We start from the raw sequence: 22,746 nt of genomic DNA on the forward strand, positions 1-22,746 counted from the left end.
TTAAAAACGTAAATACCATCCTGAGCCTGAGATTGTGGCCCACACCCTCTCAGCCCTCCCCTATAGCATGATATATGTGGCTCTTTCACTGCCATGAAGTGAAATCCAGGTACCATAATCTGGCCACACACTTTCAGAAAACAAACATGTGTGTGCTGAGGCAGTCACACTGAGAGGTGTCTTGGTCCCTTGTCGGCAGCCTCATCCCAGTATTGCCGCTGCATGTGTCAGGAGAAGTGTTGCCAAAAGGAAAGGTAACTTTTTGAAGTAGTAACTTGCTATCAAAATTTCAAACAAAGGGGACTTCCCTGGTGGTCCAGTGGGTAAGACTCCATGCTCCCAATGCAGGGGGCCCAGGTTCGATCCCTGGTCGGGGAACTAAGAGTCTGCCCGCATGCTGCAACTGAGAAGTCCGCATGCTGTAGCTAAGAAGTCTGCTTGCCGCAGCTAAGGATCCCACATGCCCATGTGCCGCAACTAAGACCCAGTGCAGCCTAAATAAATAAATAAATGTTTAAAATATTTTCAAACAAAGCACAACAAAAAATTTAACAACCTGATTAAAAATGGGCAAAGTAGGGCTTCCCTGGTGGTGCAGTGGTTGAGAGTCCACCTGCCGATGCAGGGGACTCGGGTTCGTGCCCTGGTACGGGAAGATCCCACATGCCGCGAAGCGGCTGGGCGCGTGAGCCATGGCCACTGAGCCTGTGCGTCCGGAGCCTGTGCTCTGCGGCGGGAGAGGCCACAACGGTGAGAGGCCCGCGTACCGCAAAAAAAAAAAAAAAAAAGAAAAGAAAAGAAAAAGGCAAAGTACTTGACTAGACCTTTCTCCAAAGAAGATACCCAAATGGCCAACAGGCATAGGAAAAGATATTTAGCATCATTATAATCCAGGTTGTGTCAATCAAAACCACAATGAGATACCACCTCACACCCATTAGGATGGCTACTATCAACAACCAACAGAAAAATCACACGTGTTGGCAAGGATGTAGAGAAATTAGGACCCTTGTGCACTACTGGTGTGTGGGAATATAAAATAGTGTAGGTGCTGTGGAAAACAGTATGGCAATTCCTCAAAAAGTTAAAGATAGAATAATTATATGATTCAGCAACTTCACTTCTGGGTATATACCCCAAAGAATTGAAAACAGGGACTTGAAGAGATACTCGTACTCCATGTTCATAGCAACATCATTCACAGCAGCCAGAAGGTGGAAGCAACCCAAGTATTCACTGACTGATGAATGGATAAACAAAATGTTGTGTGTCCATACAATGGAATATTATTCAGCCTTGAAAAAGGAGGAAATTCTGACACAGTTAGGACATAGATGAACCTTGAGCACATTATGCTAAGTGAAATAAGTCAGTCACAAAAGGGCAAATACTGCATGATTCCACTTATGTGAGGTCCCTACAGTAGTCAGATTCATAGAAACAAAGTAGAATGGAGGTTGCCAGGGGCTGAGGGAGGGGGAATGGACAGTTTCAGTTTGAGAAGATGAGAAAGTTCTGGAGATGGATGGTGGTAGTGGTTGCACAACCATGTGAATGTACTTAACGCCACAGAACCACTTACAATTTTTTTAAAAAGGAGGTCAGGGATTTACAAAGAGGTGCTTGTGATGATGTTAATAATACTGTCTTCATTACATTAAAATCCAAAAGTTAATACTGATTTTTCATTAAAAAAAAAAAAACCTTCCCCCAAACAAAGCATACAGTCTTCTTGCATTTAACCTGATCGTTGCCTTCTGAAAAAATGTTGGGACTTCCCTGGTGGTCCAGTGGTTAAGACTTCGCCTTCCAGGGCAGAGGGTGTGGGCTTGATCCCTTGTTGGGGAGCTAAGATCCCACATGCCTGGTGGCCAAAAAAACAGAACATAAAACAGAAGCAATATTGTAACAAATTCAATAAAGACTTTAAAAATGGTCCACATCAAAAAAATCTTAAGAAAAAAAGATAGTATATTAAAGTGGTGGCAGACACAGTGAAATGGGGTTCTGATCTGACTGAGACCATTGCAGAGACACGTGTTCCTGTAATGGGTTCTTGGCTTCCTTGACAACCTGAATGCACCTTTGGAGTTTCTGGGATGCCCCCCCCTCAGGAGACCTGTTGTCCTTAGGCCCATATAGGTGACTGGAGCAGTGGACAGGGACTGGCCTGAGCCGACCCCGCATGGCGTGGGTGTGGGTTTTGGTTTCCCAGCTCTGCGTGGCAGGCCAGTGTCTGATCCCGTCTCACAGCTCAGAGAAACCTGGTGCCTGCCCTGGGGCTCCTGTCACTCCTTCCCGTCTTTCATCGCATGATGCTTCCACTGCTTGACCCAGCCTTGTGTGGGCTGTGGCCCGTGGGGACCATGATGAGGACTGTTGGCTGCTGTCTGAGGAGGCAGTTCCAACGGGGGCAGCATTAGGAGCACCTGTTTCCCTCGGACAAGCTGAGTCTGTGCACTCGTGAATGGATGTGTGAGCTCAGCAGAGGTGCCTGTGAAATTCATCGCTTAGTTATTTAAAGTTGCCTATTTGTATGTTTTTGCTGTTATGACATATAAAGGGTACATTTAGTAAGATTGTGTCCTGAAACTGGAAGATTATCCTAACATTCAATTTCTAATTCATAATTAAGAAGGGCTGCCTTCTGGAGAGGGGAACTGACAGTGAAGGAAGTATGTGGACTAACGAGAGAACTGCATTCCCACATCTGCAGGGGTCACAACCTTTACTTCTGGTGCTTAGGCTTTAAAGGAGGAGGACCCTTGTGCAGCTGTCCGCAGGGGGGGACCATATCTGGTTTGTAAAAAGTCATCTTGCTTCTTGTGGCCCTCAGCTTCCTGCTTGTAGTCATGGCGCTATGGCTAGATGGGGTTGGGCCTGGGTGTGCAGGTGGCAGGGCGGATGACCTCAGCCACCTGTGCCCTGTTTTTGGCCAGGTAGGTTTGATAGGGAAGAGGAGAGTATGAAAAGTCAAATCAGAAGACGCTGAACTGTTGCACAGTAGAGAGCAGGCCAGTGCTTCATGGGAAGGTTGCCATGACTGCTCATATGGGGAGAAGCCATGTGCCTGGGCTGAGGCCCGGAAGCTGCAGTCTTTCATGGTGACGCTGCCTTCTGCCATAGGTCGGTGGGCCTGAGGGCATCCTGCAGAACGGGGCCGTGGATGACAGCGTGGCCAAGACTAGCCAGTTGTTGGCCGAGTTGAACTTCGAAGAAGATGAGGAAGATACCTATTACACGAAGGATCTCCCCATACATGCCTGCAGGTGAGCACCTTCAGCGGAGGAGAGGACTCGCCTCCCAGAGCATCCACATTCTATATGCATTTGCTAACTTTACAGAGGCCCCTCTAAGACCATGGACTGTGACACTTGGAAACACTGTCCTTGGGAATAAGGAGGTTGCTCAAGCCTTTATACACACATAAGTCCCTATTACTGGGCAGGCGAATGGGATCAGCACCCTCTGTCATCCCTGATTCTCCCAGCTGGAGGGGGAAAGGTTCCCCTTCTCTGCTTTCCTCAGGCCCTTGGGTTGTTACCCGGTACCTGCCCCACTCACGTATCAGAAAGAACTCATCACATGGGGTGAGCATTTGGAGGGTGAATAGAGCAGCTAAGATTTCTCTTACAAAGAGATTACTGTAGGCTTCTTTAAAACATCTGCCTCCGTGTTGCATGGAGGATTCCTGAAAAATTGGAAGTGAGTAGTCAGTGGATAGACGTGCGTGTTGACCAAATTTGGAATTCTTATCTAGAGGAGGACCCACCCCTTGTGTTTGGACTTACTCTTGCTTTTTTGTTACACGCACATGAGGAAATTGAGACCAAAAGAGGTGAAATGATCTTGCTCAGGGCACCCCGCCAGGCAGGGCAGTGGGCCTGGGCCTCTACTCAGCTCTGCCTGCCCCTTGGGCACGCTGCCCCTCTGAGGTCTGCACCCATCACGGGACAGAGGGCCGCTCTTTTCCCTGCTTGGTGGGCACACTTTTTTACTTTGTTGGCTCTTTGTTCACTCTCATTTACAGTACATTTTTACATATGTATTCGCGTTCCTGTTATGTACCAGATATGCCTGTGAAGTGGTCCTGGTGAAGCTGCAGGTCGTTAAAGTCTGCACACCCCGTCACACTCCTGCCGTCCGTGGGGAGTGGAGTAGGGAGAGCCCCCTGGCGTGAGGTGTTGAAGGGAAGGTTCTTGGCCAGAGGACATTCTCATTTGAGACTTGAGTCTTGGCTTCATCCACATACAGAACTCTGTGGAGAGCCAATATTTTTGTTTTTGGTGTGTTGATTTTCAGAAAAGGGAGGCCAGGGGGATCTCCCTAGGTGCTCCTTGTGAGCTGAGCTCAGTCTGTACCCCAGGACCCTCCGCTGCTGGGTTGAGCTGAGTGTTCCCAGGAGCAGGGCGCCCTCTGCTGGAGCATGGGAGGCACTGTGAACGCAGCGTGGTCTCAGCTTACCTTCTGTGTGCCCAGAGCTAAGGATGCCGATTTCCCTGCTTATAAGTCACGGTTCCTGAAACTTGAGGCCAAGGGGAGTGACTAGGTCACCTTGGGGGTTTTAGGACTCCGTTGTTGGGCTCACCTGGCACCTTTTACTGCTCTCACCCCCCCACACACACCTCACCCTGGAAGGGGCTTTACTGCTGTCTGAGGAGTCTCCACAGCACCCCTAAACCCTTCCCTGCGTTCACAGGGTCAGGAAGCCTCTGCAGTTAACTGATTGGATTTTGTTAGTGGGATCATTGGGTTTGAGTATGTGTTTAATGAAAAACTTAAAAATGTTGTAAGAGGAAAGAATTTTACATCCTGCCAAATTAAAACCAGAGAGTGGTCTTCTAGCTTTAACTGTTGATGTTTTGACTTTTTTAGTTACTGCGGAATACACGATCCTGCTTGCGTGGTTTACTGTAATACCAGCAAGAAGTGGTTCTGTAATGGACGTGGAAATACTTCTGGCAGGTAGATAATCAAACCGCGCATGTGTCTTTAATCAGTGCTGTGCTCAGATTTGTGTGTAAATTATGGAAATGTTGAAGCGAAGCACAATATAAAAGCACGCTAACAAACCTGGTTTTTTCCCTCCTCTGTGACTGGTTTAACTTGAAACAGATGGTGGTGTGTGAATGCCTTAATGTATTTACCCTTGATTTATTCTCTGTGGTTCCTTTTATTATGCAAGTAGGGTTGGCTTAATTCTCTTTCCCAGTTTTTATTTATATTTTTCTGCAAGATGAGCTCCTGGCACGCCCGTTCATCTTCATTACTGGGTGCCTGGGGAGGATGTTCCCAAGACAGTAATGGGCATCCATGGGAGCCGCTTCCTGAGAAGGCTCCCTCTGGCCTTAGCTCATCAGAGCAGTCCTGAGGCTAATATGGGCCAGATCCTGAATCATCAGATTAAATTAAGTTCACTTGACCGTCGGTTCTGGGCTTCCCTTCCTGCTGTTGATCAGCAGCAGCTGTGACTAGGTCCCTTGTTTTGTGTTTGGGGTGAGACCCCCATTGTGAGGGTGCTTGGATTCCAGGGGAGAGTCCGTTTGGCTAAGCTCGAGTGGTGAGACTCCTCAGCCTCCACCACTGGCATGGGTCTGGTCCTGGTGGCTCCTCCAAGGCTGCCATGATGTGCAGCGACTCACTCCATTACCACAGGGAAGCAGAGCAGAGTCTCCGTGGGGCAAGGATCCAGGTCGCCTGCAAGAAAGCGGCATCTTCCTCTGAGGTTCATGTTTTATAGAAATAAAGTGACAAAATTCCATAGGCAGCTTTATTTGCACAGAGCCCCGTACCCTTGCTGTGCCTTTGGCAGCTGTGGCTGAGGACACAGAATGGTCAGATCTCGTGTCACCTTGGAGTTAGTAATGCGAATTGTGGGGTTCTGAGTGAGGCAAGAAAGGGAGCTGATGTTTTTTAGAGATTTGAAGGGAAAAGCATCTTCAGGATAACCAGAAGAGACTGGTATACCATTTTCTGAACATTCTGGGTAATTATAAGTGTTACCGTGTTCACATTAGTTCCTCTCCTGCAGGAAAAGCAGTTAAATAAAACTTGCCTTGGCTGGCAACCCCAGCTTCCGGTCAGCAGAGCCAAGATAAGGGAAGTGAGCGGAGGGCCTCTAAGAGAAAACAGACTCGGCCAGCCAGATTGTGTGTTCTGTGCAAGGTCAGACTGTGAAGGTGATGGGACAGCCACTCGCCTTCAAGAAGCTGCCAGTGTAATGGAGTGAGGTGGGCCTAGAAAGGACAAGAGAAAATCACTGATCCTGGTAGAAGGCCCAGGGGTGGGGGGAGGGGTGGCTTTGGAAGTACGGAGAGCAGTGATGATTAGTTAGGTAATCTGACAGTCTTCGTGGGGCCAGAGAGGATTAGGATGTTGGCATCTGAGCCGAAGCTTGAACAGGAGGGGTTTCCCAAGGTGATGTGAGGGTGGCAGCAGGGAAGGCTGGAGGCTTGGCAGGCATGCTCAGCGTGTGACAAACCTGCAGCCAGGCTGCAGATCGCTGTGGGGGCTGGGAGGGCTTGAGGCAGAACCGTGCACCACCCGTGGGCCCTGAATGAGGCTGGCGTGGCGGAGGGTAGAGTTCTGTGGCTGGGGCACTCAGGTCCTGGTTTAGGTGAGCCGTGTCCCGGAAATGAGAAAGGCGTCAGAGCCCTGGCCACCCGAAGCAAGAAAAGAGCTGAGGCGGTGGGGCTTTCAGACCGTTCAGGGCTGGCCCTGTGCTTCCGGAGAGTAGCCCTGAGCCCCACTACTCGGTATTTTTTACTGTCCTCAGGTTTCTAATACATTTGGTTATCAGGTTTCCTGGCCTGCAGCAAATGAGGAGGGGTGTTGCTCCTGGAAGCAGGCACAGGGGCCATGAGAAGTGACTTTGAAAGGAGCAGGAGAGAAACTACAACGAGCAGAGGAGCAGTGAAAGGGGCGAGCCTCCTGCCTCTCCAGGACAGCAGCCTTGGCCCCAGCGTTAGATTCACTTAGGTCCAATAAGTTGGATTTAAGAAAGCAGGAACTGGGGGGGAGAGAAAAAAGCAGGAACTGTGTGAAACGTGTTAGGAAAGTTTTCCTTAAAAATGGTTCAAGTCGGATTGATTTTTGTGCTCCGTGGGGAGCCAGTTCAGGGGCGGGCTGGTCCCCCGGGATGCCAGATGGATGAGGTGTGACCACTCCTGCTAATGGACCGTGAACGGTACCGGAACTTTTAACGGAGCTCGAAAATTGGAAGTGGTGAAAAGCCAAACTTTGGGTGTTAACTATTTATCATTTCCTGGTTTCAGCCACATTGTAAATCACCTCGTGAGGGCAAAATGCAAAGAGGTGACTCTGCACAAGGATGGGCCCCTGGGGGAGACGGTTCTGGAGTGTTATAACTGCGGCTGCCGCAACGTCTTCCTCCTCGGCTTCATCCCTGCCAAGGCTGACTCGGTTGTGGTGCTGCTATGCAGGTGAGGGCAGGGCCACGATTTCCCTGGGGGACTGCCTTTCAGCCCCAGTCCTCTTCCCCAAAGACTCAGCCACTCCATGGCTCTGACTCCATGGAGCTTTAAAATAGTTTCTGCCGACTGACGAGGTGTAAGGAGGTTCGGGGGGCTGGGGCTTGTTAGAGAGCTGGGAATGTCAAGTAACCCTTTTGGGGTGTGTTCTGGTTAAATCACGAAAACAATTCTGTAAAAGCAAAGTCTCTTCTGAGTTTTAAGAGTTCAGAGCTCAAGTGTGTGGGGACACACAATTTATTCCTAACAATTTAAAGGTAATGTGCTCATACAGTAAAATGTAGGGAAAACGCCCCTTTGAGGTTAAAGGCAGTAAGCCTTTGGGGGGCTAGAGGTCATCCTCACCTGGGCTCTCCCCACCCTCGGGGCTTCTGCAGGCAGCCCTGTGCCAGTCAGAGCAGTCTCAAGGACATTAACTGGGACAGCTCGCAGTGGCAGCCCCTGATCCAGGACCGTTGCTTCCTGTCCTGGCTGGTCAAGATCCCTTCTGAGCAGGAGCAGCTGCGGGCGCGGCAGATCACCGCCCAGCAGATCAACAAGCTGGAGGAGCTCTGGAAGGTGAGGGCCTGCTGGGAATGCACACCCATCTCAGCACCAAGTGTTGCCGGGGGTGGAGAGGGGAGCTGGGGGTGGTGTCTCAGAAACAGGAGGTTCTGGAAGGAGCTCGAGGGGGACTCTGCAGCCTCTACCTGGAGTGGCCCCTCGAGCTCCTTCTGGAAGCAGGACCGAGGGCGCCACGGGTACCTCCGCCAGGCCTCTGGGAAAGGAAAGCTCTGGCTGTTAGAATTTTTCTCTTGCTGAGGGCAAGGGTAGGTGGTGGGAAGGAAGTGGTTGGGAACTGGCCATTGGTGACTGTGTGTGGACATGTCAGGAAGAGCCGGGCCTGAGTGGACAGACAGGACTGCGGGTGTACTCCATAAAACCTGGTCGGGCCTGTGGCGCATCGGAGCCAGGGCGACACCAGGCTGGGGGCGCGCAGGATTCCTGCCCTGCCCACAGACTGTTTCTCCAGGGAAGCCCATCTCTGGTTCTGGCTGTTTATATTTTACGATAAAGTTTTAGTAACTAGGCTAGAAATTTTAATTAGGCACCCATATAATCAAGGATGTGAATTTATCTTCAAGTGCAAGTCAAAATATTTTTGAAGGACAGTCCAGCAAGGAACCTTTCCACCTTGATTTTCAAGTTGCCACAATTACTTCACTGTTCCTGTTTGTATCCAGACAGCCCACATACTGTTTTGTCCCTGCCAAGGAAGTGTGCGTTGCTCCTGTTGGTGCAGCATAGGATCAGGAGGAAATGGGGACGTGGGCCTTCCTTTCTGTTTACACAGCCAGGGAAGCCAGTAATCTTTCTGGCAGCCAGGAAGAAGTGTAATCTCTCCCAGGTCAGGGGTTAGGCCTTTGTTGGAGAATGCAGCCATCTGATGGTATAGGTGTGTCAGGGCTGTGTACCTGGGTGTCCACCTTTGTGTGCCACGTGGACTTCCTGATATGAGGGCTCTCCTTACGGAGTGGACACCACCGACCACCGGGTGCCCTTCTCCGCATCAGCCCAACATCAGCTCATTCTGAGAAATGGTGGGTGTGACTGTGCCTCTGTTGACTGGGGAGCTCGCATATAGTTCACTGTAGAGGTGAGAACAGGGCAGAACGTGGTGCCGTTCTTGTCCTCTAGGAAAATCCTTCTGCCACCTTGGAGGACCTCGAGAAGCCGGGAGTGGATGAGGAGCCGCAGCATGTCCTCCTGCGGTATGAGGATGCCTACCAGTACCAGAACATTTTCGGTCCTCTGGTCAAGCTGGAGGCTGACTATGATAAGAAACTGAAAGAGTCGCAGGTGATGTGTGTGCAGGAGGGTTTGGTCATTTTAACAAAGCATCTCTTCTAAGGTCTGGGGTGGGTGGTTTTCTCTGCAGACTGCAAATGCTGACGTGGGCCGAGGCCCAGCCCCTGAGAGACAGAACCGTGGATTGAGGACAGGCCTGTGGGCAGACGCCCCATCACTCAAAGCCAGACACCCGCCTGGGTGTTTTCTGATTTTAAATCCAACAAAAATTCCTTACATTTGGGTTTGTAGCCTTTGCCACAGCCATGAGAGTCAGACCTCAGGAGCCCACAGCACACTGAGGACACTCCTTGTGCCCATCCCTCGGAGACTGTGCATAGGAAGCAGGAGCCCTGAGGCTCACGAGATGTGTCCCCGGCCATCGGCTTCCTTCTCTCCCTCCGCAGCCCACAGAGAAGCCGCCTCCAAGAACAGACATCATATGGGGGTCTCCTGGTCGTCCTGCGCAGGTTTCGGGGTCCTAATGACTTCTTGGATGTGCCCTTGTTGGTGTTTCAGGCTGTCCGGTGCTGCTCGCCATAGGGCACGCACCTGTGGAAACCCAGACACAAGGAGTCCAGGCCTGTGTCTGTGTTGCAGGCTAACAGGGCTCTTATTTTTTATGTGCTCAGACTCAAGATAACATCACGGTCAGGTGGGACCTGGGCCTTAACAAGAAGAGAATCGCCTACTTCACTTTGCCCAAGACTGACTCTGGTAATGAGGATTTAGTCATAATTTGGTTAAGAGGTGATTTTAAGTTTTAAAATATTTGTGACCATAAGTAGCATAAAATTCCTAGTTTCACCCTTGTAAAGTGTCCCTTAATTTGAACTCTTCATGGTAGCGTCTGTGGCACATGTGAAAACTTTAACTTTCTTGCTGTCTTTTCCCTGTAAGACATGCGGCTCATGCAAGGGGATGAGATATGCCTGCGGTACAAAGGGGACCTGGCGCCCCTGTGGAAAGGGATCGGCCACGTCATCAAGGTCCCTGATAGTATCCTTTGTGTAAAGAAGGGCTGGCACAGGCACTGTCTGCCCAAGTCTGTGACGAACTTGTCCAGAGCACAGGAGACCTGCGTGGGGGTCACTGCTGAGAGCAGCCTCGGGGCCTCAGGTGGAGGGAAGGGTGTGTACAGCTGCGACTGCAACGCCCTTTCTTCAGGTGTCCTCTGAGGGGGCACCGTTTCTATAAAACTGATGAAGAGAGCTGCTTAGGCAGAAGCCAGGGTGCTCCGAGCTATGTGCCTGAGGGCTCTGCGGAAATTCACAGTCAGGGCCTGGAACTTGGGCCCTGGGCTTGGCTGCTCCATGCTGGGTGCTGGCTGCTGCCCCAGGGCTCACGAGGAGGAGGACGGTGCTGGCTGCGCTGGCCCCGGACACGGTGGGCAGAATCTGTCACCGAGAACATGGGTCTCTGGCTGCGTTTTCTGTCTTTGGTGCAGAGGAGGGTCTGTGTCTTCAGTAACAGAGTGAGGTCTCCTCAGAAAGGCTTTTGACCAGAATGAGACTTAACTCGGCGGCATAGATTATGGCGATGAGATCGCTATTGAGCTTCGGAGCAGTGTGGGTGCACCCGTGGAGGTGACTCATAACTTCCAGGTGGATTTCGTGTGGAAGTCAACCTCATTCGACAGGTATGTCTGCCTCCTTCCCAGCCTCTACTTCCCTGCATCTACTTTGCCGTCACCTGCCCTTGGCGTGGCTGCTGCCTCCGGCGTCTCCGTGCTTCTCCTCCTCATCACGGAGGGGCAGGTCTGCACAGCAGCTCCACGGTGGTGCGTGCCACTGACCTGGAGCTTTCCTTTCAGGATGCAGAGTGCGTTGAAAACCTTTGCTGTGGACGAGACCTCCGTGTCGGGCTACATCTACCACAAACTTCTCGGCCACGAAGTGGAGGATGTGATCATCAAGTGCCAGCTGCCCAAACGCTTCACGGCGCAGGGGCTCCCTGACCTCAACCACTCTCAGGTTCTCCCCCGCCCCGGGGGCAGGAGGGTCCCGGACTGCAGAGCCTGCCCGGTGAGCGGCCCTCCGCCGTGCCTGCACCCCTAACGGCCACTTGTATCCGAAGGTTTACGCCGTGAAGACTGTGCTGCAGAGACCACTGAGTCTGATCCAGGGCCCACCGGGCACAGGAAAGACGGTGACCTCAGCCACCATTGTCTACCACCTGGCTCGGCAAGGCAATGGGTAGGGCTCTGCATGGCCCAAGTGGGGGAGAGAGGGAGGCCTGTCTTCCAGGAGGCTTCGGGGCCCAGGGTGTCTGGCATGCTGCATTCTATGCCGTTTGTATTAGATCTGGCCTTTGCGGTTGCTTTTAACAAGCAAACCTGCCATTCTTGTAAAGGCCGTAGTGGGTAGGTCCATCCTGGGTCGTGTTGTGCCTGCGTGCACCTTGGAGCTTTGAGAGGCTTTACAGTGCAAACGGGAGGTGAGGATGTTGGACTCGGGTGCTAGTGGTGGGTTGCTTGAGTAGAGTGAAGATCGGGAAGCTCCAGACCATCTGGCTCTTAGCTCCTTCAGCATCGTGTCACTCCCGGCTTTAGTCTTAGAGCTTGAGCTGGCTCTACCGCCTGTGATTCAAAACAACAGTCTTGGCTAATTCGACTTTCTCTGGGCGAGCACTGACATTTGCTCACATTGTGTTGAAGGCCCGTGCTTGTCTGTGCTCCAAGCAACATAGCCGTGGATCAGCTGACTGAGAAGATCCACCAGACTGGGCTGAAAGTCGTGCGGCTCTGTGCCAAGAGCCGAGAGGCCATCGATTCCCCGGTGTCGTTCTTGGCCCTGCACAACCAGATCAGGAACATGGACAGGTGGGTGTCGGGTAGCCGGCCTTAAGTGAGGTGTGTCTCCCCTGGGCAGGCCTTGGCGGCACACGCCTCCCTCTCATGTGCCCCTGTGTCTGCAGCATGCCGGAGCTCCAGAAGCTGCAGCAGCTGAAGGATGAGACTGGCGAGCTGTCGTCTGCGGATGAAAAGCGATACCGGGCCCTGAAGCGCACTGCCGAGAGGGAGCTGCTCATGGTGAACTCACCTGCCCTGCTGCCGGGGGAACTGGCCTGGGCCTTTGGGCGTTTGTCTTGTTCACTTGGGCCAAAGGACCTGCTTGGATACGTTAAGTCCACGATGGCACCTTTAGTTAGTTTGTTCTTTTGCATTTGAGGAGAGAACTCTGATACCCTCCTCCGTATGCTTTTCTGAGATCACACAGAGACATCTTGTTGAGGTAGATTCCACTTCCCGCCAGCCTCCCTGCTGCTGGGATCTTGGGAACCTGGTCCGTACCCGCGGTGGGGCAGGGGGCAGGTCTGGAGCGCTGTCTCCTGCTCTTTGCTGATGAACCAACCAGAAGTGGATCTCAGCCTGAGCATGGTGCCCTTGGCTTAGCGCTGCCCCTCAGAGGCTGTCTCAAGGCGCCAAGCTCTTTCTTAGGAGTGAAGCCCAACCACTTAAGATCTCGAAAGTTAGGGTCATTGCACCCTGGACAGATGTTGTCAGGGAGGGACCACTTATCTCCATAGTTGTTGAGGAGGGCGTGGACCGGAATGGTGTCTGTGTCCCGTCCTGCCTGCTTTGGGGATCTGGGAACATTGGCCGTGCAGGTGCCCTGATGCCTGGCGCACTCTCTTCCCCAGAATGCAGATGTCATCTGCTGCACGTGTGTGGGCGCCGGGGACCCGAGGCTCGCCAAGATGCAGTTCCGATCCATTTTAATCGACGAGAGCACCCAGGCCACCGAGCCAGAGTGCATGGTCCCTGTGGTCCTTGGAGCCAAGCAGGTGGGCCACAGCCCATCCATTATAGTCTTGTTTGAAAATTGGTGTGCATTCTCTCTTGTTCCAGTTCTGTGTAATTCTTAGTGCTGGGGGTTTGTTTTTAAGTGTCCTGTAGTGCTGTTTGATGCCCTGCCAGAGCACAGAGGGATGCACAGCAGGCCCTTTGAGGGGGTCTTCGAAGGGTGGACTTGGCACAGAGTGCCTTTGTGTGGGTTCTGAGTGCAAGTTTGCGTGTTCCATGTATGTGGTGGGCAGTTTTCCCACCCCCAGGCCATATCTTGCCACTTGAATTCACATAGCCGGGTGGTTGTATGGACCCTGGCCCTCTTAGTCCCCTGAGTGGACGTCTAGGCTGTTCCATGCTTGAGCTTCTTACCTGTGTGGGCCTTTCACCACAGCTGATCCTCGTGGGCGACCACTGCCAGCTGGGCCCCGTGGTGATGTGCAAGAAGGCGGCCAAGGCCGGGCTGTCCCAGTCGCTCTTTGAGCGCCTGGTGGTGCTGGGCATCCGTCCCATCCGTCTGCAGGTCCAGTATCGGATGCATCCTGCGCTCAGTGCCTTCCCATCCAACATCTTCTATGAGGGCTCTCTTCAGAATGGTGTCACTGCAGGTAATACTCGGCCCAGAGTGGGGGGCCTGGGGAGACAATACCTCCTGTCACTTCCTTCTTAAGTGGCCTTACGTGGTGACTGCTAGTGGGTAGGGGACGCCTCAGAGAGATGCAGTGGTCAGTGGGACAGAAAGTGCACTCTGGGACATTCTCGGGGTGTGGGCAAGGGGGAGCCTGTGTCCTCGTAAAATTCAGAGTCACTATGTGAGCATTTCCACCATTGGCGCATCACACCCAACACACACAAGAGGGGGTGGCAGAGCTGACTGCCTGTCCCGCTCCTTCCTCTATCGGTGGTTCTCAAAGTCCGGGCCATGGGGGTCTCAAAGACCTCTGCACGACCAAGGCCAGCCTACTTCTGTAGTAACACTGGGACATCGTGTGCCTTTTGGCTGTGCTGACACTTACGCTAATGGCGCAGAAGCCTCAGCATGAGTCAGTGGTGCGACCAGGCTGCTGTGTGTCGTCACCACCACGCACCTGTGGCAGGCACCAGCCTGGGTGCACAAGCAAAGCGTACTCAGTTTACTAATCCCTGAGTGCATGTTCTTGTGATTCTATGTGTGATGGGAGAGGACGTTCTCCTAAGAAACTTGGCAGGGGTGTGAGGTGCTTGAAGGAAGGACTCACACACTGGTTATACAGACTGGGGTATTTAGCAGGCGTTTTCCCAAAAGTGACCAAAGTGAGCCTGTGGCTTCAAGGAAAATAACTGAGAATATTCATCACCAGTGATAAAATCTGAGAATTCACACCAAAATTAGAATTTTGGAAAACCCATGTCCCCTAGCATAAGCTGATCAAGTCTTCCCAATGCTGCATGGATTTTCTGATGAGATCTTTGGTGGTGACAGATGTCAGGTGCGTCAGCCTTTGGAAGCTCTGCTTGACGGGGTGAGCAGGCACTTGCCATTCCAGTGGCCAGCAAGGGTGCTCCCAAGTCACTGGGGGGGTCAAAGGCCATGCAGGTGCAGGGCAGAGTAGAAAGGCCATCGTCACTGACCTGCAGGGTGACCTCCCGTCCAGCTTTCCTGTAGAATTGGGCAGAATTCCACAGTAGTAGGAAAGGTCATAAAACACGCTTCCCTTTTCCAACCACGTGCATCTGTGACCATCCTCACATGCTGCAAGGGCTCATGGGAGACTGGGAACAGGAGTAGAATAAGCCAGATAGTGAAGTGAGTTGCGAAAATTCACTAAATGTATATTTTAGTGGAAAATACAGTTATTTTTCATAAAAAAATATTTGTAAGTTAATATGTTTATCTTTAAATGAATTTTAAAATATTTTAGATTTCTGGGTTTTAAAATACAATAAATATCAGTAGATGTAATCCATAAAAACAATAGCTGTTTGAACTCAACTTTTCAGAGTGTAAAGGGGTTCTGAGACCAGCATTCATTCAAGAACCAGTTAGTGTCTCATTAATGCCAGCAGCCCACCACGTCGGCCTGTTTAGCCCACGTTATAGGTGAGGAGACTGAGGCCGAAAGTGTGCGTGCCTGGCCAGGGCCCCATGGCTGCTGTGCAATGCAGTCTTGACACTTAGAATGCTGCTGGTCTGTTGGGTGGTGGGGCTAGAAAAGGCCAGGCCATGAGGAGCTTGTTTGTGATTCTCTGACGCGGTTGACACTTGTTGGGAAAGCCACCGCTTAACCGTGATTCACACCCTTGCCCACCTTGCTCCACCTACCTCCACGGCGTCAGCTCCGTAGGGCAGGGGTTGGTGGTGGTGGTTCACTGCTGAACCATCAGTGCCCATGAGTATATTTTTTTAAACTCTCTACTGAAGTGCAAAAAAGTGCCCAGATCCTAAGTGTTCAGCTTAGTGAGTTTTCACTAAGTGAACACACCTGTGTAACTAGCACCTGCATCTAAAAGCACAACCTGACCAGCTCCTTGCAGCCTTGAAGTGACCCCTGTCCAGGGCAGTGCGGGTGCCTGCCCAGACCCACGGACTCAGGATAGCCTGACATCAGTGGTGGCGGGAGTGTTTACACCACAGAAATTGGCCAGCACTGTAGATTAGCCCTCGCCTTACCCCCAGCAGGTGGTTAAGCATTTGCCAGCAGTGAGCAGGTCACCAAGCTTGCCAGCCACTGCCCTCGCTTGAAAGGTTGAGGCTTTGCCTCATTTTCAGCTTGACATAAAAGGGATCATACGACGTGTTCTCATGGGCCAAGCTTCCTTCATCAGTGTTAGGCTATTTTCATGCAAAAATACCAGTTTTCTTACACTAATCTGTTGATCAGGTACAACTCCAGTCAGAATTCCCAAAGGTGTGGGTGGGGTATGTGACAGGACAAGCTGATTTTTTTTAAATTGTAAGGACCAGGCACCCAAGACGAACATGAAGAGCCTGATGAAGGTGGCAACTCATACTAGGAGATGTCAGGAGTTACAGTAAAGCTGCAGTCGCAGAGACACTGGGCACAGTGCCCAGGATAGAGTCCAGAGGCAGACCTATGTGTCCACAGGCCCTGGTGTGTGACAAGATGGGGTCAGCTCAACAGTGTCATTCTTTTTTTTTTTTTTAACCACACCACGTGTCATTTGGCATCTTAGTTCCCCAACCAGGGATCAAACCTGCACCCTCTGCGTTGTGGAAGTGCAGAGTCTTAACCGCTGGACTACCAGGGAAGTCCCAACAGTGTCGTTCTTAAAAGCCAGTTGTAGGGGCATATGAGTCCCTTAAGGTACATCATAAAGCTTCTGGAAGGAAATAGAATATCTTCGTTACTCTGAGGCAGACACAGGTTTCTTTTTTTTTTTTTTGCAGTACGCGGGCCTCTCACTGTTGTGGCCTCTCCCGTTGCGGAGCACAGGCTCCGGACGTGCAGGCTCAGCGGCCATGGCTCACAGGCCCAGCCGCTCCGCGGCACGTGGGAGCCTCCCGGACCGGGGCACGAACCCGCGTCCCCTGCATCGGCAGGCGTACTCTCAACCACTGCGCCACCAGGGAAGCCCCCAGACACAGGTTTCTTAAACAGACTGCAGAAAGCACTAACCAGTGAGATCTTTTCAGCCAGTGAGCCGGCTTCATCCCAGACACGGTGCCAGGTGTTCCTGGGAGTTTCGGTACTCGGTGGCCTGGCCCGGGCCCGCAGACCTGGGTCTTTTGCCTGGAGCCTGCGGTTTCCTGCCCCACCGTGTGCCTGCCCAGGATGGCATGGCCTCCACTCCAGCTCTCCACCTTAGCTCAGTCCAGACTGCCTACACTTTCTTCTCTGATAGGATATTCTCTTTTTTTCTCCTCTACGATGACAGCGGATCGTGTGAAGAAGGGGTTTGACTTCCAGTGGCCCCAACCGGATAAACCGATGTTCTTCTACGTGACCCAGGGCCAAGAGGAGATTGCCAGCTCAGGCACCTCCTACCTAAACAGGTAAGCAGTGATTCATCTGTGGCGTCTCCTAGCTTCAGTGACGGCTTGTCCAGTGACTGCTAACCTGTGGTTTTGTTTAATGTGGTGGTGAAACTTTTCCTTGTCTCCCTCATCCTTATTCTGTTCAGACACTTAAACCAACAGCCTACTTCCAATCTCATCTTTTCAGCGTATGTTTTTATGTTGAGCAGATCCTTCATAAGCCCACGCGTGAGCCTTTCTATCCCTCATGACTCCCTTGGTAAAGGATGGGCAGCCCAGCTGTGGCCGCACTGGGCAGGGCCTTCCCAGGGTCGTGCTGGAGGCGGAACTGCCCCTGAGCTTCCCACAGCCTCCAGCCTTGGTCGGGGGGCGGTCTCAGGAGCCCACAGGTGGAGCCTGGGAAGTGAAAGCCTGATTTTCTTAGGACGGAGGCTGCAAATGTGGAGAAGATCACCACGAAGCTGCTGAAGGCGGGCGCCAAGCCAGACCAGATCGGCATCATCACGCCCTATGAGGGCCAGCGCTCCTACCTGGTGCAGTACATGCAGTTCAGTGGCTCCCTGCACACCAAGCTCTACCAGGTGCGCGCGCCCAGTCCGGTCTGCTGGCTCCTACCCCAGGCACTGACCTTTGACCGCCTTGTAACAGAGGCGCAGTGAGCCGGTGGCCAGCACCTAGGGACTCTGCAGGCTTCAGGTCCCAGGCTCATCGCTGGGATTTGATGGTGCATCTTAACACCAGGCTGAGCACACCAGGCTGAAGGGTCCTTGAAGGAAGCCTATTGGCTGACCGTGACCGTTGCCCCTGCAGGAGGTGGAGATCGCCAGCGTGGATGCGTTCCAGGGCCGCGAGAAGGACTTCATCATCCTTTCCTGTGTGCGGGCGAATGAGCACCAAGGCATTGGATTTTTAAACGACCCCAGGAGACTTAATGTGGCCTTGACCAGAGCACGGTATGGAGGACTGAGTCCTGTTGGGCCTTGCTGGTGGCTTCTCTTGCATAGGAGTCCTTCTGAGGCGCTGGGAGGGGTTGGCCCAAGAGGCTGCTCAGTGCCTGGTTCTTTTCCTATTAATTCTCATACCCCAGCTGCACCCTGGGCTGGGGCACAGGGCATGGTAGAGGGGCTTCGCCAGTGCTAGTGGTCAGAGGGCTCCCAGCAGCAATTCGGAAAGAACGTCTCACTCATGAGTTGTCTTTGTTTCTGTGTCCTGGTGGCTTTCTGTGGCCTCAGTCTCGAAGGAAATTCCATCCCAACAACGGAGTGTCCTTGTCAAGTTGTTTAATCCATGAGTCTAATGTTTTAGTCCTATTTGCCTTGTTCAGTTCTGGAATAAAACTTTTCTGAAATGGTGAGGGACCCAGAGGGCAAGGTGGACCCCGTGTTACCCCCACGTGACACCAGACAACAGCCACCATCGTACCAGCCCCAAGCAGGGCTCACGTTTGCATGTTGGTCCCTTCCCCACTGAGGGCACCTTGGTTTTCGTTTGTTACCCCATTTGTTTTGTGGCCAGCTTTGGCAGGGGCGGGGGTGGTCCCAGCACAGCCTGATGAGTGTGAGCATCCATTAGCAGCTCAGCTTGGGCCTCGAGTTACATGCCCGGCCCATAAGGGGTCCCGAAGCTGCTGTGGAGCCTGCCTGGGCCACTTATGACATAGTGCCCAGGAGGCTGACTCGTGGTTGCAAACAAGGAGACTCACTCTGAGCTCATCGGCCCACAGAGGTGTTTTGACATCTGGGCTCCACAGAAATCTGCCCTCAAATAAACCCAGTTGTAGGCTCGGCAGCTACAGGGTGGGCTCCAGTGAAAGTCACCTCAGCTCGCAGTTACCCACCCGTCCCCAGCATTCACAGCGGGCACTGGCACAGGCAGGGCAGGCGTCTGGTTAGGGAGGTCGAGGGTGGCACCCAAGGCTCCTGTATGGCAAGAGGAGGGGTGCCTGGTGGGCGGGGTGCCAGGAGAGCTGCCTGGGCACCTTTTACTCTGGACTTGGGTTTCGAGTTCGTTTGCTCTTGCCTTGGACCAATCTGCGTAGTGCTCTGCTCACTGTGCAGCCCTAAGCACGGCACTCTTTGTGCCCACGTCTCGCAGATATGGGGTCATTATTGTGGGCAACCCAAAGGCCCTGTCCAAGCAGCCGCTCTGGAACCACCTGCTGAACTACTACAAGGAGCAGAAGGTGCTGGTGGAGGGGCCGCTGAACAACCTGCGGGAGAGCCTCATGCAGTTCAGCAAGCCCAGGAAGCTGGTCAACACCATCAACCCGGTGAGGGCCGGCCGCGGGCAGGGGGCGGGGAGGCGGGGAGGAGACTGCTGGGAACCCCGTCCTCCCCAAGCCAGTGTTCCAGGCACGTGGCAGTGAGCGATGGCAGGTGTGACACGTGACTAGTGTGAGCTGAGGGTGCGCCGAGAGTGTCAGTGTGTGAACAGGAGCCATGCATGCCGGTCTGTCCCCACAGAGCCCCCCCACGCCAGGTCTCCCTGCTGTTCTGAGGCCTTTCTGGCCTTGGACTTCATGGGATGCTACGTCACAGGTGGCACCTAGGGGTCAGACCCAAGCAGTTAGGGAACTTGGCAAACCCAAGGTGCTCTGGGGGCCTAGGGAGTGGATGCTGCTTGAGCTGAAGCCCAGAGACGGAAATGTTTGGCAACAAAGACCAGGTCAGGTGAGGAGGGGCAGGCAAGGCCCAAAGCACACAAGGCCCAAAGCCGGCAAGCCTCGGGGTAGTCCTCAGTGCAGCCTGGCCACCTCCCAGGCCACCAGATCTTTGGAAGTTCTTCCTTGTATCAACATGATAAATTCCTCACTTATCTAAACCCTTTGCAGGGAGCCCGCTTCATGACAACAGCCATGTATGATGCCCGGGAGGCCATCATCCCAGGATCCGTCTATGACCGGAGCAGCCAGGGTGAGTCTCTGCAGGGGACCGGACCGGCCCCACAGTTGTTGACCGTTCCCACGCCCACAGCTTCCAGCCCTGTTACTCCTGGAGTGGCCTCCCAAGCCTTGGTCCACAGAAGCCTGTTTGACAGAGTTTTCTCAGCTTCCCTTGTCAGAAATCAAATAATTGGTCTTTGGCCATTTCTAAAAACCAGATGTTTTTAAAATAATACAGCTCAATGGACAGCAGTTTCTCAACAAATACCGCACGCAGCTCAGCCAGTTTGCCCCTGTGCTCACACCCCACCCTGCCTGCCCTTCGCTCGCCTTCTCAGTGGGGGTGTCACACCCACCGCCTCATTTCAGGTTTCGCGGCTTCCCCAAGCTTCAGCTCCATCTGTCAGACCTCAGGGTTGCGCATGCCCGCTTTTCCTGTGTGAGGCTTCCGTATGTACTGAGGCTGAGCCTTATCCTGCTGCTGCGATGACGACTCTTGCCTGAGCCAGTCTGTAGATGGTTCCCATTCATCCCCCAGATCCCTGCCTCCTGGGACCCTTCCCTGCACCAGCCCGCATGGAGGGTGACTGCCTCACCCATGACTCTGTGCCACCTCCCCGAGTTTCACATTGGCCTTAAACCTCTCATGTGCTTGCCACTCACCCTGAGGGCAGGCGCACCCCAGCTGCTCCTTTTCCACATTAAATTGGCAAGGCCCCTTTCCCTGCCCCAGTGTTCTCCCTGTCCCTGGGCTCAGACAGGGGATTGTGTTTTTTTGTTTGTTTTTGTCTGTTTAAATATTCATTTATTTACTTATATTTGGTTGCGCTGGGTCTTGGTTGCGGCAAGCGGACTCCTTAGTTGCAGCACATGGGCTCCTTAGTTGCAGCACGCGAGCTCTTAGTTGCAGCATGCATGTGGGATCTAGTTCCCTGACCTGGGATCAAACCTGGGCCCCCTGCACTGGGAGCGCAGAGTCTTAACCACTGCACCACCAGGGAAGTCCCAGGGATTGTGTTCTTGAAGAACAACAGATCTCTTATCACCACATCTGACGAGTCCCTGTGTGGCTGGGGGTTTCCTGGGTCCGTACTTCATCCCTGATGCCACCGTGGGTCTGGCTACACCCAAGGTTGCCCTGGGGGCTTTTGCTTTCAGTGAGATCTGCTGGTCTGTCAAGCTTGGTCTTTTTCTTTTGATTGGGGGGTGGCAGGGTGGCAGTGGTAGCATGTAATATGAATATAACATTTGCCATAAAAGGTTTTTTTTTAAGAAATTAGAAATGCATAGCGGTTTCAGTTTTTCAGATCCCCATGGGCCAGTGATTCTCAGAATCCCCTGGGAGAAAAGGTGCCTTCCCAGGCACCAGCCTCAAGGAGGCTATTGGGTGCAGGGAGGGGGAGGGGGTTGAGTTGTGAGATTCTGCATCAGGTGACTTTGCCGTTAGGGACGCACCAAGAAACGCTGGGGCAGACAAAGCAGTGACAGGACCAAACAGACATTTCAGCTGTGGGCAGGCAACAGATTCATCTGGATGCAGTGTGATGCCTGCCGTTCACCTTGTGTCTTATAGGCCGGCCCTCGAACATGTACTTCCAGACCCATGACCAGATTGGCATGATCAGTGCTGGCCCCAGCCACGTGGCTGCCATGAACATTCCCATCCCCTTCAACCTGGTCATGCCGCCCATGCCGCCACCGGGGTATTTTGGACAAGCTAATGGGCCAGCCGCAGGTGAGCACTGAGTGGCATCCCATGGGGAAAAGCAGTTTGGCCTTGGAGTTTGTTCACATCCAGGCTTTGAACAGGAGTGCTTGTCTGTGAGGCTCAAAACCTCGTTCAAGGAACCCTGGATGGCTGTCTTTCAGGCCGGGGCACCCCAAAAGGCAAGACTGGTCGTGGGGGACGCCAGAAGAACCGCTTTGGGCTTCCTGGGCCCAGCCAGACGAATCTCCCCAATAGCCAGGCCAGCCAGGATGTGGCGTCACAGCCCTTCTCACAGGGCGCTCTGACCCAGGGCTACATCTCCATGAGCCAGCCCTCCCAGATGAGCCAGCCCGGCCTCTCCCAGCCTGAGCTGTCCCAGGTGAGCCCTCTGCCACTTTAACTTGAGACGTCTCACACCCACAGAAAAGTCAGACCAGCCCAGGGAGCCCTCTTCACACATGCAGACCCCGTGACACTTACCCCTAAAGACCTTAGCAGGGGGACTGTAGGTCTAGAACATTCCATCCACAATACTGTCCTGGGTAGCGTGTCTCCAATGGTGAAGTAACCAGTGTGGGTTTCCTGCCACTTAGGCTTGAGGATAGGTTTCCAGATTATTCCCTGCGGCTGGTGATGGGCTGGACGCAGAGCAGGTTCTCAAGCCTGGGAGGGTGAGTGCGCATCCTTCGACTGGGTGCTCATCTCTCCAACCTTGTCTTCCAGGACAGTTACCTTGGAGATGAGTTTAAGTCACAGATTGATGTGGCGCTGTCGCAAGACTCCACGTACCAGGGGGAGCGGGCATACCAGCACGGCGGAGTGACGGGGCTGTCCCAGTATTAGAAGGCAAGCTGGCCTCTGGTGGAGGTCTTCGCTGGGATCTGGACTTGTAGGAAAATTTGGGAAATATGGCAGTCTCAAGTCCTCGAGGGGCCAGTGCATCCTGTCACCTGTCACTCTGGGTCCCTGCACCTCTTCTTAGTGTCTGGGGGATGTGAACTTCATGCACACCGTCTGTGCCACGGTCCTCTCCAGAGAGAATCTTAGAGCTGCTCCTGGTGGGCAGCCAGGAAGTGG

The 22,746-nt window shown here is 53.0% G+C and overlaps 1 protein-coding gene across 2 annotated transcripts in view; it reads left to right on the forward strand.

Annotated features, from left to right (window-relative positions):
* Window positions 1-22,746, forward strand: part of UPF1 (UPF1 RNA helicase and ATPase) — a 36,494-nt gene that overhangs the window by 11,304 nt on the left and 2,444 nt on the right. Inside the window, exons 2-23 of one of the 2 annotated variants that reach the window (XM_019926127.3) lie at window positions 3,127-3,269; window positions 4,876-4,965; window positions 7,275-7,442; window positions 7,868-8,048; window positions 9,168-9,329; window positions 9,950-10,067; window positions 10,218-10,316; window positions 10,848-10,956; window positions 11,131-11,290; window positions 11,394-11,512; window positions 11,974-12,138; window positions 12,234-12,348; window positions 12,960-13,103; window positions 13,499-13,712; window positions 16,981-17,098; window positions 17,505-17,661; window positions 17,891-18,033; window positions 19,175-19,349; window positions 19,911-19,992; window positions 21,535-21,696; window positions 21,831-22,048; window positions 22,393-22,515. In XM_019926127.3, the coding sequence (XP_019781686.1) occupies window positions 3,127-3,269; window positions 4,876-4,965; window positions 7,275-7,442; window positions 7,868-8,048; window positions 9,168-9,329; window positions 9,950-10,067; window positions 10,218-10,316; window positions 10,848-10,956; window positions 11,131-11,290; window positions 11,394-11,512; window positions 11,974-12,138; window positions 12,234-12,348; window positions 12,960-13,103; window positions 13,499-13,712; window positions 16,981-17,098; window positions 17,505-17,661; window positions 17,891-18,033; window positions 19,175-19,349; window positions 19,911-19,992; window positions 21,535-21,696; window positions 21,831-22,048; window positions 22,393-22,512 (3,162 nt within the window). In that variant the 3' untranslated portion in view covers window positions 22,513-22,515. The remainder of the gene's footprint in view (window positions 1-3,126; window positions 3,270-4,875; window positions 4,966-7,274; window positions 7,443-7,867; window positions 8,049-9,167; window positions 9,330-9,949; window positions 10,068-10,217; window positions 10,317-10,847; window positions 10,957-11,130; window positions 11,291-11,393; window positions 11,513-11,973; window positions 12,139-12,233; window positions 12,349-12,959; window positions 13,104-13,498; window positions 13,713-16,980; window positions 17,099-17,504; window positions 17,662-17,890; window positions 18,034-19,174; window positions 19,350-19,910; window positions 19,993-21,534; window positions 21,697-21,830; window positions 22,049-22,392; window positions 22,516-22,746) is intronic. The other variant, XM_019926128.3, reaches the window with a different exon arrangement.

Source organism: Tursiops truncatus, chromosome 3 (assembly GCF_011762595.2).
Source record: "Tursiops truncatus isolate mTurTru1 chromosome 3, mTurTru1.mat.Y, whole genome shotgun sequence".
NCBI lineage: Eukaryota > Metazoa > Chordata > Mammalia > Artiodactyla > Delphinidae > Tursiops > Tursiops truncatus.